General features: G+C 43.3%; 1 protein-coding gene across 1 annotated transcript; it reads right to left on the bottom strand.

Moving 5' to 3' along the window:
• Positions 1-1,404: 1,404 nt before the first annotated feature.
• On the bottom strand, positions 1,405-4,615 carry LOC100125727 (glyceraldehyde-3-phosphate dehydrogenase 2, cytosolic). The gene is made up of 12 exons (XM_044557128.1): positions 4,333-4,615; positions 4,007-4,030; positions 3,810-3,910; positions 3,164-3,279; positions 2,982-3,081; positions 2,747-2,893; positions 2,606-2,666; positions 2,420-2,517; positions 2,162-2,304; positions 1,954-2,037; positions 1,747-1,836; positions 1,405-1,656 (listed from the first exon to the last, which is right to left on the bottom strand). The coding sequence occupies exons 1-12, from the start codon at positions 4,334-4,336 to the stop codon at positions 1,611-1,613; spliced, it is 1,014 nt and encodes a 337-aa protein (XP_044413063.1). The 5' UTR covers positions 4,337-4,615; the 3' UTR covers positions 1,405-1,610.
• Positions 4,616-16,035: the final 11,420 nt, after the last annotated feature.

Genomic DNA, 16,035 nt, shown 5'->3' with positions numbered 1-16,035 from the left:
ATAATTCTTTAAGGAAACAATTGTTCCATGAGATAACGGAGATCCAACATGTTTATTAAGAGAAAGCAAATGATTTACGCTAATTCTAGAGAGTGCACGTTCGCCATGGGGTCTTCTAGCGTGACCCTTTATGCATTACTAGTGGTTGGGGGCTGCCATTGCGAGCCGCTTGAGAGAAAGTTATGCATACCTCATCATCGTGTCAAAATTTAAAAAAAAAACACTCTCACGTCACATCGACATCACAACCATCTTAAACAAAACCTAGAAAAACTTCTCTCAAAAAAAGTCTCTCTACCATTTAAAAAAACTCTAAAAAATACTTTCTCACCATGACCAACCAGCATGCGTCACATGGCATAGTTGGTTGGCCATCATTCTACCTAAAAAAACTTCTCTCAAAAAAAGTATCTCTATCATTTAGAAAAAAACTCTAAAAAATATTTTCTTATCGTGACCAACCAGCATGCGCCACATGACACTTTCCAGGGCCGCCTCATGGTATCCAAGTTGAAAGAGATAAGTTGAACAAATATGGTCGTCCTTTATTGGAATGTACTATTAAACCAAAATTAGGATTATCCGTAAAAAATTATGGTAGAGCGCGTGGTGGACTTGATTTTACCAAAGATGATGAAAACGTAAATTCACAACCATTTACGCTGGAGTGGTTGTTTTGTCTTTTGTGCCAAAGCTTTTCACAGGCCGAAACCGATGAAATCAAGGGGCTTACTAGCGCCTCTTCATGGGTTTAATCGGATCTACGGCTCGTCGCATGTTGCCATGGGAGGAGATCATCAGCATGGCAGTGTAGTGACGTCGAAGTTTTATTACTTCCTAGATGTGTGGACTTGGAAATAGGAAAAGTGAAATTTCATCATTGTCAATGAGTCCATGACACTCAAACCGACATTTTTCTTTTAGGCAAACTCGCGAGCTTTATTGCTACAGCCTAGATGTGTGGACTTGGAAATAGGAAAAGTGAAATTTCATCATTGTCAAGAGTCCATGACACTCAAACCGACATTTTTCTTTTAGGCAAACTCACGAGCTTTATTGCTACAGTTCCTCTTCTACTGCTACTCTTCAATTGATTTTAATTTTATTAGCCCATGGAGATGGAAATATTAAGAAAAATCTCGTCGCGAGGGTGTAATTTCATCAAAAACATCGGATGCCTCCCAAAAACACTTCAGCCTCTTTTGATTCAAAGGATAATAAAAATTCATTGATGTGGAAATTTATCCATTTAGAGACATATTTCTTTAGTTATTAGTCCATTGCACATTTGTCCTGCTGCTTCGGTACAAGGAGCATAAATCTAATTCCTTCAGCAAACGCGTGGAAAGACAACATAACCATAGATAACTTTCCAATCGCAAGAGAACGAAATGACATGTGATGGATAACCAAAGAAGATGAGTGAAAATGACTCATGATTTAGTTCAAGCAAGTACATAATACCACCAAAATGTGACCAACCATCAGGATACATCCAATAAAAGGTTTTTAGCTGACATAATTCCATACAAAAATTTATTCTCAGAAGAAGAGGCTTTGAACACTCCTCTGGGGCAAACCACTCTCCCCTGTATCTTCATGCCTCTCATTTACTTGGTGCTGTGCATGTGACGGATGAGGTCGACCACGCGGGTGCTGCAAGCAGAGAAATTTGAGGATTCAGCAAGTTGATTTCTGCATATAAGTATAATCTTAACTGCAAGAGCCATAGAAGGTGCCACTGACCTGTATCCCCACTCGTTGTCGTACCAGGAGACAAGCTTGACAAAGTTGTCGTTCAGAGCAATCCCGGCCTTGGCATCGAAGATGCTGGACCTGTTATGGGTAAAGTGGCACCATTAGCCAAGTCAGATGAGTACTCACATAGGCAATCAAAATGCACCCATTAATAAAGAGTAGTAACATGGCTATTGTCAAAGCAATGGTAAACACCTGTTGTCACCCTGAAAGTCAGTGGAAACAAGGTCCTCATCAACGTAACCCAAAATGCCCTTGAGGTTTCCCTCAGACTCCTCCCTGTAAAATCAGATCGGTACACATCAATACTGCTCATAGGTGGTATGTGGCCCAAATACCAAAATCAGAAACCATATGCTCATCTTAGTAAAGGAAATTGTTCCTGGTTGGTGGCGTTACTCACTTGATAGCAGCCTTAATCTGATCATAGGTTGCTGGCTTCGCAAGTCTAACAGTCAGATCAACAACAGAAACATCAACAGTGGGAACACGGAAGGCCATTCCAGTCAACTTTCCGTTAAGCTCTGGGAGCACCTTGCCAACAGCCTGCAGGAAATCAAACAGTTACAATTAAATGGTAATCCATCGTACATATTATTATATTAAGCTACAGTGTTCAATCAGATAACTGATGATATAATAGAAGGCCAGCTGAATATACCTTTGCGGCACCAGTGCTGCTTGGAATGATGTTGAAGCTGGCAGCCCTTCCACCTCTCCAGTCCTTGCTGGAAGGACCATCAACAGTCTTCTGGGTTGCTGTAAATTCAAATTCAGCCACACATAAGCATACTTGTCAAAGATAGAACATAAAATGTTGAAGAAAAAACCCAGTGTAATGCATTACCAGTCATGGCATGAACTGTGGTCATCAAACCCTCAACAATGCCAAACCTGTCATTGATAACCTGAAAGAAAAAAATTATCAGCATACCATTCCCAATATTGGCAGTTGGTTTGAGCAGCACAAAACTGCAATGATAAGCACCTTAGCAAGAGGAGCAAGGCAGTTAGTGGTGCAGCTAGCGTTGGAGACAATGTCGATGTCAGACTTGTATTCCTTCTCATTGACACCACAGACAAACATGGGAGCATCCTTGCTGGGAGCAGAAATGATGACCTTCTTGGCACCACCCTGAAAGTGGTGACACAGAAAACTAATTTAGTACAAATATACAAGAAAGGTTCAGGTACCATGAAATGGAAACTGTGAAAGAATGTACCTTAATGTGAGCTGCAGCCTTGTCCTTGTCGGTGAAAACACCGGTGGACTCAACAACGTACTCAGCACCAGCAGCAGCCCATGGGATCTCCTCAGGGTTCCTACATCAGGACATTGTACGATCAGCCTGTGTACTTTACATGGAAATCAACTGCACGGCCACAAAAATGAACGGTAACAAACCTGCAGCCAAACACAGCAACCTCCTTCTCACCGAAGAGAAGGGTCTTGGAGTCCTTCACCTTAACTTCATGGTGCTTCCACTGTCCGTGGACAGTGTCATACTTGAACATGTAGGTCTGCAAGTTACAAGCACATAATTCAGAACCATAATATGAACCAGAGACAATTAGTAGCGCTATGCTTTAATTAACTGGCACGGAGCCTGCATGTGTCTTATTTATAGTAAGATAAGAGAGAATACTACCAGGTGTACATGTATTTTAAATACCACAATGGAACAATAGTCACTGCGTGGAACAAATAGATTCCTCAAATCTGGAACTACAAAACTATTCTCCACTAAATGAGGAATATAACGTATGCAAAAGGCACTTGCAAAGCAGATCTAGAAGTCGTTTCCGAAAACTGATGATACATGCAGACATGTAGCGACATTCACTAGATTCATATACATCGCTATTTAATTGTGCTTATGATAGCGTAGCAAAGCATCAGCATGTAACGAGAAAAGCAAATCCAATCAGGTTTAGTACAGATCTAAGCTCACAATCCACAATCCATAAACGGGTGTCCCATGCACGAATCCAAAACGACCCTACCATACAAACCTACAGATCTCATGAGCGAGGAGAATCTAGAACGATACCATGTAGTCGGTGGTGATGAAGGGGTCGTTGACGGCGACGAGCTCGACATCGGGGCTCTGGAGCGCAACCCTGGCCACAAGCCTGCCGATCCGGCCGAAACCTGCAGCGCAAAGCAAAAAGGCATCCATCAGAAAACGAACCCACGGAAGCAGCCAACAGAGAAGCAAACCAGATCAGATCGTAGGCACAAGCTCACCGTTGATACCGATCTTGATCGGAGCTGCGCAGACCACGGAAAATCCAGCAAAAGGAAGGGACAACAATCAGCGAACGCACCACAAGAAATCGAAAAGGTACAACAGCTAGTAATTGCTCGGGGTGACGGGGTTACCCATCAATAATACTAGACATACAGGGTGATTGATACAAAACTTTACAGGGAGAGAACGTGGCTTCATCTAACTGGCGCCCCCCTGATTTTCACTGGTGGGCCTGCCCTTCTAATTAGATCTCTGCCAATCACACCCCAACAGCCCCGTAAACCCCCTGTAACTTCCTGTACGTCTAGCATTACTCGGTTACCCATGGGGAAGGAAATCTGGAGCTGCGACGGACGGAGGAGGGTCTGAGAACAGATCGAGGATTGGGACGGCTACTCGAGATTGCGATGCGATTAGCGAGGCCGGGGGGGTGTTTATATAACGGGGGTCTTCATTGGGTGGCCGGGCCCGCGGGGCGCCGCGGGTTGCGGATCGCCTTCTGTTTCTCCGCTACCGGGAATGGAACGGGCGGGTGGCTGACGGGTGGGGCCGGGCGAGGAGCGGGGCGATGGTTTCGAGAAGGTTCCTGTGGGTGGGTGGGACGGGGCGAACGTTGGAGCCTTGGAAACCCTGGACCGCTGCTGGGTTTGGCTACGATAATCACGAGAGAGAGGGAGCGGTGGTGGGGCATCCCTGCTTACTTCTCGTCCAAGAAGGTGAAACGACCGGCGCCTTACTCCTTTTTTTCCTTTTTTTTCCTTTTGTTGGAAAACCCCAGCGCCTTACTTCTTGTGCAAGAAGATCAAACGACCGGCGGCGTGGGAGGCTTGGCGTGGTTAAAGCGCCAACCGCCGGTTGCCACATATGTGGAATTTCAAAATTTCCTTACATATATATTTACAAATGCTTTCTTTCTCATCAAAATAATAATAATAAGAAGAAGAAGAAATGCCTCCCACCAAATATATTTAAGACTGTAAAATCTTCATTTTGGATACAATTTCTTATGATGTCGTTGCCGCAATGCACGAGGTCATTGTCGCAGATCTAGGCTGAGTTCTTCCCTCTCACTGACGAGCCCTAGCTTGCTTGGACCAGTTTGAGGGTGAGGTGGTGGAACTTTTCCCCTTTGTCTCTCATCCGTCTATGAGTGTGCCCTGTTCTCTAGCTCCGCGAGGCGGTGGACCGCCTCATGGAGCCAGAGAGCAGGGTACATGGCAAGTTATTTGGCCAACCAAGCTGGATAGATGGAGAAAAGGGGAAAGGAGGAAGGTGTGTGCGGGGTGGAGGGTTCTTTGCATGTCGGTGAATAAAATTGGGGGAGGCGCCCCCTTGATTCCACCGTCATTGCGTCGCAAGGGAAAAGATGAGCCTCGACGAGGTTGTCCCCTTCATCAATGATCTGGAGGTTGCGAGGAAGGTCGTCGCTGTTTGGGCGGCTCCTGCCATTCGGGTGAGCTCGAAGACCATTGTTGATGAGCTTCGTTCATCGATGTGGCGGTTGTAGGGCAATGCCACCATCCAATGGGTGGGCAGCGATGACTGGTGATTCTTCCTCAGTTTTGTTGTCGAGGACAATCGCTACTTTGTGCTAAAATCGCAATTGTGGCACTTCAAACAGGGTGGCATCGTCTCTGTTGCCTTCGACGACAAGGAAAGCCCGACCAACATTGATCTTGGTGTCATCCCATATGGGCTTAGGTGTGTGGACTCCCATTTGAGCTCATGACGGTGGACATGGACCAAGAAGAACAAATTGGCGAGGTGGTGGTGGTCTCCCATCGTAACAATGTCATCATCTACAAGTTCTTGTGTGTTAGAAACAGTGTAGCCCCTTCGAAATAATGCAGCTTGCACGCGTTGGGTAGTCCTTGTGAGTTGCAATTAAGGACAGTATAACTGCACCTAAAGCAAGCTCTCTCAACAATTTCTGTTTTTTGGTCGTCCGATTTCGTTGCTAGATCATTCCTTGCCGTCCGATACTGCTCCTCTCGCACGTGGGCTGCTCGTGGGCCGACTGTCCGATGGCCAGCTACTCCCAAAACCAAATCGAGGCCCTCTCGTTCGCCTGCAGGAAGGAACGTCCGATCTCAGACGGACGATCAGCAAAGGTTTTCTTCCCACCCCAATCTCTTCTTTTTCTCAGCCACGCCACAGGTTGCGCCGCCGCTGTCGTCGTTTCGTTCGGCTCGCACCTCCTCGTGGCGCAGTCCTCGGCCGCGCCGTTGGAACGTCGCCTCCGTCTCCGTCTAGCAGCTGAAGTTCTCCTTCTCCTGTCTTCCATCAGAAAGGCGCAGCAGGGAGCATATCTCTCTCAAAGAGGCCACGAGCTCCATCCCTAGATCGTTGGCGCACTACACCCTTGAAGAATGTATCTGGGTTTTTTCTGGGGTCCGCGGGTGCGTCGCCGTCAAATCCGCCATGATCGAGCTCCTAGCTGGAGGTACGCATGGGTGTCAGGGCGATTTCAGTTGGGGACTCTCGGTTGGGACGGGCTCAGGGCATGCATCGCTTTGAGGGGCTCAGGTGGCTTTTAGACAGGTTTGTTCACGTTCACTCGTCTTAATAGTATCTGTTTCAGTTAGGATTGGAAAATTATGTTGTTTAGCATTTTTTTCATGAATCCACGCCAGCCCTTGCATACAGGGAGAAGAGGGAACATTGAAGAACCATATTCTTGTGTCTATTTTGCTCTACGGTTCTGAACAAAAGAAAAATAGCTTTACTTACTTCTGATGTGATTACTATTTTTTATCCTTGCATTAAGCCTAGCAGTACATATGAATATATTAGGCCATGCCCTTGTTTACGACTGAGTTGTTGCAACTCCATATGTAATACGCGAGCAGCAAAAGTGAGGTACTGGATATCACACTAACTATTTATCTTTTCAACTGATCATGAAATTGAGTGCAATACTATTATCATGTTTGATTTACACAAGAAAAAATGCTTCACCAATCATGTTAATTGTTTCTCTGCCGAATCTTTTAATGATCAAATCGTTACTGCACCTGCGAGTCAAAATGTGCAAAAGGATGGATCAAAGACCACCATGGCATCGACACATTGATATTGATGTTGCTATCTCATTTTCTCTCTTTCTGAATCCCTCAAGCCATCAGAGGAGCTCAAGTCCAAGCAGAGGCATCTCATGGACTACTGAACAAAGTCAGTGAGCAAAGAATCCCCCAATGGTCAGTGACATCTCTATCACGTCCAGTTCATTTGTAACATCCCATAGTGATCCTGGTGACCTGGAGGTAAGTACTTGCTGTATATACAGCCACTGCTACTTCTCTTGTAGAATTCTACTGTTTGTTGAATTGATTTCCAACATTGACGTAAAGTAAATTGGTCTATGCAGATTCTCTAAGTTAATCTGGTCTAAGCACACCATTAACACTGCCAAGGTACCATTGTAAGGATGTTTATTGGGAGGGGCATCTCTTGTGGCTTGTGCACCAGTGCAGAATAATGGGGAACAGTTAGAATACCCTTCTTGGATGTATCGCAAAATGCTATACATTAGGTATGTTACTTGATTGGGAGTTATACCGGTGTTCAGTTAGCTCAAAATTTTGAATCAAATATCAATATGCAAATAGTAATATTTTTACTAATAAACGCCATGAAACAACAATTGCATTTGATTCTACGACAGTTTGCATTAGCGTCTGTTTCTTTGTTGTGGGATCATTATTCTGGTGGAGGCATATTAAAAGTCAGTACATTATTGCTGATGCTAACAACACTGAATTTAGTCAACCTTGTTATGAATCAGGTACTAAGTTGTGTTTATTATTTTGCACCAGCAACATATATGAAAAGTGTTGTTTTTTAATGTTTATCAAGGGAAACTGTATATCACTATCCAACAGTGACTTTCATGTTCTGGTACTCTTTATTGGTCCTATCTTCGCAGCATACACATCGAGTTATCTTGGAAGTATACATCCTTTCCAAAAAGCAAAGGTAAAATTCAAGGAAAGAAGAATATCAGTACATTTGTTTTTAAATGTGAACACCTGAGCTCCTTTGTTCATTTGAGAAGTATCGGAGTTGATTTACACTATAATCGTTCTTGAGGTGTCCACTAGACGTGTGTATGAACGGTAAGTGTTTTTTTTTTGTCTGCAGTTATAACTTATAACACAACACAACCACTTGGCTTCTTAGAATCATAGACATGACAAAGCAACCATTCTGGCTTTTCACAATAGTTGATGTCCATTCTAAGATCTACAAAGATATATTTCCTTGAAATAAAAAAAAAGATGGTAATTTGAAACAAGTCCATCATAAAGAAGGCTCTACACCTAGCTGTCTAATTTCCATAGATTGGAGAGACGTTTAAAAAACTTTATTCAATTTAACTTGTGTGGATACAAACATTTCAAGTGTTCCTCCTGTTTTATATAGCAGTGCTCCTTTGTACTTCAATAGAAATATTGTTTACGTGTTTGCTTCACCGATACTGAAGGGTGTTGAGGCCACGATCAAGTTGGAATTTGGTTTTACTTCCTGCGTTATATTTCCCATTTCCACTAGAGGATCTCACTCCCACTACCAATGCCTATTTATTCTTTAGCATGGCCATGGATCTACTACATTTCATTTTATCCCTTTAAGTAAGAATGTTTTACGGCCAAAATGTCACCCCTACAGATTTATAACTCGAATGTTTGTAACACAAAAACAAGACTTCCACTTCAATAAATTGGTTGTTTGGAAGATACCTTTCATGCATACAATATAGATGGCGTATTCTGCTTGTTTCAGAGCGAGTTGACCTTAATGTACGATTAAGGTGGTGATAATGCCTACAGTGGAACATGTATCCAGCAGAAGAATGTGGGCTGCTTATTGTTATGACCCGAGAAAGTTTTAGTCGGATATATGCTAATTTATTGTCAAATTGCTCTATATCTTCTTTTTTGTTTTATTATAGCTTGCACCAAACAATTATAGTTTGTTTATTAAATGATTTCCTTCGGATTTTGTTGTTTTTGAAGATTCAGTTTGTTCCATCTGATGCCGGTAGCACACTAACCATTATGATGCAGCAAGTATTGGATTGAGAAATTTGTGCCATGTTTATCAATTTCACCATATATGTCTCCCAAATATGTGTATTGTTGCTTCAAATTAAATTGAATGGCTACATTGTTATTCTTGAAATAATAGAAAGATGAACTGCCTTTATTACCTCCATATATTTGTGGGAATTACTACCAATCTCTTAGAAAAAGGACGGGCGCAGCAACGCGCGCCATCGATGATCTAGTTCCTTGTAGAAGTGTGAGAAATTTCCACAATACTGTGAGTGTTATGGCCTGGTATGTGACACTTCCATGCGCTTTTGCGTCACCTTGAGGGACAAGCGGGAGCCCATCTACTACAACAATCTTCCGGGTGAAGCATATTGGAAGGAGAAGGGCCTGCCTCAATGAGCTCTTAAAATTACCCCCCCCCCCCCGATTGAAGAACCTATGAATATTGGCTCCGTTAAGAGTGTCTCCACTCTTGCCATCGAGGGGATCGTCGTCAAGGTGGCTACTAATGTTGGTTGGCTGGTGGTGTCTCAACCACGTGTGGCCACCACAGAGGTGCATGCTGGTAACAAGCCAGCAACTAGGACAGAGGAAGCTCCCCGAGCTACTCACTATGAGGAGATGATGCATCTTCTTGGTGTAGTCCAGGAGTCAACACTCACCGCCAACAGTTCCATGGGTCCAGGTGGGTTGTGTCTGAGCTCTGCTCCCAACCCAAAATATCTTGTCATCGAGGCCGAGGCGAACTTGGGGTCGCTCGGGGCCTTGGGTAAAGAGGGGGGGGGTGCATCATTGACAGTTCTGGGCCCCTTGCTCTCATCCAGCATGGTGTTAAGCCTGGTCTGGAGGACGAAGGCGGTATTCCGCCATGTACATGCAACATGAACCGTTCAAGACAACCAAATGTACTTACAGCACGAACTGTTCATCCTCGTCTAAAACCGTCTACGTTCCCTTTCGTATTCACAAAGTCTTTCTTGACTATGACCGAACCCAAAGTATTTGAAGCTTAGCTATGGATGCCAGACCTTTGTAGCAAAATTTGTACATGTTTTCAAGATCAAAACCTCATGAAATTAGAGGTGTTATGACATGCACATCCAGTAATTAGAACCATCTAATCACTCTACACGACCGTGCAATACCGGATATCACCATATGCTCTAAATCGTACCTGCATCTACTCATAGATTTGCTCAGGATGCCATTGTAAGGGAACGTGATATGCAATAAAAAATCATGCTACACGATCATAGTCAGGAACACTATATGAAGTTGGCGGTAATGATCGAACTTACCGACGAGCAGAGTAGTGGAAGAAGTGACGAGTCGGTGTAGCGCAGCAATTCCCATAGCTAGGTTACACCTCCACCCACAAGAATGTTCTCCGAGATGAGAGTCAAAGTAGACAAACCCTCTGAGGTATCCATGTGTTTCGAAGTAGTAGTCTCGCAGAGCTTTGAAACATCTCCAACGTATTTAGTTCTCCAAACACTTCTGCTCTTGTTTCGGCCTCTAATTTGCATGATCTGAGTGAAACTAACCCGGACTGTGATACATCTCCAACGTATCTATAATTTATGAAGTATTCATACCATGTTTAAAATAGTTTTATATGGTTTTGGTGCACTTATATATTATTTTTATGGACTAACTTATTAATCTAGTACCCGGTGCCAGTTCATGTTTTTTGAATGTTTTTTTGTTTCGCAGAAAGACCATACCAAACCAAGTCTAAAGGCGATTAAATTTTACCCAGATTTATTTTGAAATATATGTGATTTTTGCTAGGAAGAATCAATGCAAGACGATGCTCGAGGGCCTCACAAGGCAATAGGGAACGGTCTGCCCCCTTGGCCGCGTCCCCTTGCCTTGTGGACACCTCGAAGGTCAGTTGGAGCCCTTCTTTTGCTGCAGGAAAGATAATTTATAGATAAAACCCCCCTCAGAATTTTAGCCCAACCGGAGTTACGGATCTCCGGGAATATAAGAAATGATTTTTGGCCAAAAACAAAAATGCAGAAACAGAAGGAGACCGAGAGTGAGAGAGAGAGAGAGAGATCCAATCTCAGAAGGGCTCTCACCCCTTTGGGCGCCATGGAGGCCAAGGACTAGAAGGGAGAACCTCTCCCCGTCTAGGGGGCGACCATGGAGGAGGAAGCCCAAGGGGGAGACACTAGTAGAAAACAGGGCTTTGGTTGAGGCCTGGGTAAGGGCATTAATCCCGGTTCATTCATGAACCGAGACCAAAGGATGCATCAGTCCCTGTTCGCGAGGCCAGGGCGCTGGCCGACTTTGAGGGCCATTGGTCCTGGTTCGTCTGACACTTTTGGTCCGGTTCCCGACATGAACCGGGACCAATGGGCCTCGCTCCTGGCCCACCATCTTTAGTCCCGGTTGGTGGTTGGAATCGGGACCAAAGCTTGTCCTTTAGTCCCGGTTTTAGCCACAAACCAGGACTAAAGAGAGGCCTATATATACCCCGCCCCTGGCCGCGATCAGAGCCACTACTCTGTTTTTTTGGCCGGCCGTGGGAGAGGTTTGTGGTGCTCTAGCTCACCTCCTATGCACATGAGGTGTTCGATGAAATGCACGAGCCACACTTCAGCTTTCTCCTCTCGAAGCTCCTTGTACAAACTCCATTTTCCTCAAGATTTGTCTAGGTTTGGCTGTCCGTCCTATCCCGGCCCGTCCTCACCACCGTCGATCACCCGCGCCGATCTCGTCGCCGGCACCACCATGGTGAGTCTCTTGTTCTTATCTTCTTTCTAAAAGAAAAAAACTTACTTGTATGATTTAGATAGATACTTGTATAATTTTCTTACTTTTATTATTGTTTGTTATTATATACTGTGATGGTTTTGGTATCCGCCTCAGTCGGCCCTCGTCCTGTCTATGATTCGGATGTGGTATATATTATCTTTTATAACTATTTGTTTCACTTAGTGTTTATGACAATTATGCCGACCAACGTGGCATAGATGTTTTTATCTAGGAGGTATGTGAACTGAAAATTCCAACCGACCCTATTGTCGAGAGGTTAAATTTAGTTGAAAAAGAAAACAATTACTTGAAGAAAAATTGAAAAGAATTGATGAGGAGAAGATGAGATTGGACTTGCATGTTGAGGATGTCGTTGATGATCACAAGATCAAGATGGATACAATGCGCTTGAAGATTGGAGAGATTAGAAAATATGCCATTCATACTGAGGCTTGGTTATCACTATGCCGTTGGACCAATTGTTACCTTAGTTGCGATTATGATCACATTTGTTGTTGCATGAAAAATACCAAATGAAGTCAGAAAGGGCTGGAAATTGATGATGTAACTTTGAATGGTGCATTTTGAACACACAAAAAGTCTGGAGTTCAAATAAGTTAAAAATGAAATCCCTTTGTAACAGATGAGTTTTCGTCCGAAACCCTAATACTTCGAAAGAGATTGTCCATTTTGTACACGATGTGCATCTAGTTTTTACCGTAACCCTCTCAACTTTTTAGCACATGCTATGTGAGTGAAATGATGATACCATGCCAACTTTCAACCTGTTCAGAGTTCATTTGTGGTGCTTTTCAATTTCAGGGTCGTGTAGCTCAAAGAATGAACTAATAGCAAAAAGAATGAACTAGAAAACTTTTATAAAACTCTAATAGCAAAAAGAATGAACTAAAAAGAATCAATTAAAATATTCTGTTATGGTCAACTAAAAAAAACCTATAATATTCTTCAATAGAAAAAACAATCAACTAAAAAGCTTTTATAAAACTCTAATAGCAAAAGGAATCAACTAAAAAGAATCAATAAAAAAAATTAATGCAACTGAAATTATAAAAAAATTATGCAACTAAAAAGAATCAATTAATCTTTTTGTTATGAACAACTAAAACAAAAATATAATATTTTAAAGTAAATTTATTCACAAACTAGTGATTCACACAAATTTCATAGAATTCAAATTTAAAATATTCAAATTTGAAAACTAATGGCACTAACAGAAAGTTCATAATTTTTGTGACCTAAAGCAAAAAGAATCACTTAAAAACTCTAAAAATTAAATAGAGCCAAAAACAAAACAAAAATACAGGGAAAAAAAATAAAAAATACCGCCTACAGGGCCACCACGGCCTGCATACGACTAGAAACCCAACTAGCTAGTTGGGCCAGGATGCAGGCCCGCAGGAGGTCCAGTAGGCCCACAGGTAGAGGAGTGTAAGATTAGCACTTGAGAGGAGCTCGAGAGGGTTGGCGCAACAACACTTTGATAACCCACAAGTATAGGGGATCAATTGTAGCCTCTTTCGATAAGTAAGACTGTCGAACCCAACGAGGAGCTAAAGGTAGAACAAATGTTCCCTCAAGTTCTATCGACCACTGATACAACTGTACGCACGCTTGATGTTTGATTTACCTAAAACAAGTATGAAACTATTTTGCAAGAATAAAACTACGAGTACTTTGCGAGAATAAAACTAAGAATAAATTGCAAGGTAATAAGAGTAGATAGCTTTTGTCAACAAGAAAGTCATTTGTCCCTAGGCAATCGGTAACAAGTACCGTAATCATTCTTGTAATTTTATATGAGGGAGAGTCATGAGCTAACATACTTTTTCTACTTGGATCATATGCACTTATGATTGGAACTCTAGCAAGCATCCGCAACTACTAAAGATTATTAAGATCGTGAAACTGAACCATAGTATTAAGTATCAAGTCCTCTTTACTCCCAAACGTCATACCCCACCTACTCGGGTTTAAGTTTCTGTCACTCTCGCAACCCACCGTAAGCGAACCATGAACATATTGCAACACCCTACAGCTAGGGCCCCTAACGTTTGCGCGAGATGGAGCGCACTGTAGGACAGCAACATAAATAAAATATACAATCATACCAACCAATATCACAATTAACCCGTAGGACAAAACAAATCTACTCAAACATCACAGGATAACCATAGATCACTGGAAAATAATATATGGAGTTGAGCACCATGTTTAAGTAGAGATTACAGCGGGGGGGGGGGGAGAGGTGTTACACCGCTACATAGAGGGGGATAAAGTTGGTGTTGATGGTAGCAAGGTTGTTGCTATAGATCGCCGTCGCGATCCTAGCCCCGGTGGCGTTCCGGCGCCACCTGGAGAGAGGGGGAGAAAGCCCCCTCCTTCTTCTTCTTCCTTGGCCTCCCCCCTAGATGGGAGGAGGGATCCCCCTCTGGTCCATGGCCTCCATGGCTGTGGAGGGGCGAGAGCCCCTCTGAGATTGGATCTGTCTCTCTGTCCTCTTCTGTTTCGTAATCCCTAGATCTGGCCGAAAACCATTTCTTATATTCCCGGAGGTCCGTAACTCCGATTGCGCTCATCTTTTTACACAATTTTTTTCCAGATATAAGCTTCCTTGCGCCCGAAGTACATCTCCAACCCACGTACGAGGTGGGCACAACCCACCACGCCACGCCTGGCTCCTCTGGCGCACCTTGGTGGGTTGTCCCACCACGGGCTTCATTTGCGGTGATTCCAACTCCCAAAAATCACAAATATTCCAAAATAATTCTCCGTGGAGTTGCATCATGTTTGGACTTCGTTTGATATGGATTTTCTGTGATACAAAAACAGGCAACAAACAAGAACTGGCACTGGGCACTGGATAAGTAAGTTAGTCCAAATAAATCATATAAAAAGTTGCCAAAAGTATGTAAAAGGTGAATAATATTTGCATGAAACAATGAAAAATTATAGATATGATGGAGACGTATCAGCATCCCCAAGCTTAATTCCTGCTCGTCCTCGAGTAGGTAAATGATAAAAAGATAATTTTTGATGTGGAATGCTAACTAACATAAACTTGATCATATGTCTAGTCATGACATGAATATTGATACATAAGTGATTCAAAGCAATAGTCTATGATTTGACATAAAGACATCAATACTCAGGCATCCAAACAAACAATCATGTCTTTCAGAATATGAAATGCTAAAGAACCTTATCCCTACAAAATCATATAGCCTTGTCATGCTCTGTCTTCTTAGCTCACAATATAAATCATGTAGTATCCTGGTGTCAGCCAAGCAATTGGTTCATACTTTCTAACGCGCTTCAGCATTTTCAACCCTCACGCAATACATGAGTGCAAGCCATGGATATAGCACTATTGGTGGAATAGAGTATAATGATAGTGTTGGGAATCGTAGTAATTTCAAAAAAATATCCTATGCACACGCAAGATCATGGTGATGCATAGCAATGAGAGGGGGAGTGTATCTTCATACCCTTGAAGATCGCTAAGCGGAAGCGTTTATCAACGCGGTTGATGTAGTCATACGTCTTCACGATCCGACCGATCCAAATACCGAACACACGGCACCTCCGAGTTCTGCACACGTTCAGCTCGATGACGTCCTCGCCTTCTCGATCTAGCAAGACGGGCGAAGTAGTAGATGAGTTCTGGCAGCACGATGGCGTGGTGACTGTGTTGGTGAAGAACAATCTCCACAGGGCTTTGCCTAAGCACTACGGAAACTATGACGGAGGATAAACTAGAGGGGACGGGGTTGCCGGCACACGGCTTGGTGTTTCTTGATGTGTCTTTGGTGCTAGCCCAGCCCCTCTATTTATATGTTGAGCCCTAGGATCGAAACTTGGAGTAAAAGCCTCCTCAAAGTCAGTTTTGCCCGAAAGGCAAGAGTCCTACACGGACTCCAGGGCTAGACGCCAGGGTTCCCGGCGTCTAACCCCTAGACGCCAGGGTTCCTGGCATCTAACCTCTGGTCTTTGCAAAACTTCCTTTTGCACTTTCCAAAAGCCTCGTGGGCTTTCCCCTTTGGCCCAAATAACATGTTCTCGTACCCAAACATTTCGGGAAACATCGGGAACCCCTTCCGGTGAATTCCGGAACCCTTCCAGAGATCAAACACTATTATCCCATATATTAAACTTTATCTCCGGACCATTCCGGAATTCCTCGTCATGTC

Source organism: Triticum aestivum, chromosome 6B, assembly GCF_018294505.1.
Source record: "Triticum aestivum cultivar Chinese Spring chromosome 6B, IWGSC CS RefSeq v2.1, whole genome shotgun sequence".
Lineage (NCBI taxonomy): Eukaryota > Viridiplantae > Streptophyta > Magnoliopsida > Poales > Poaceae > Triticum > Triticum aestivum.
This window is presented reverse-complemented; position numbering and strand designations above follow the sequence as displayed.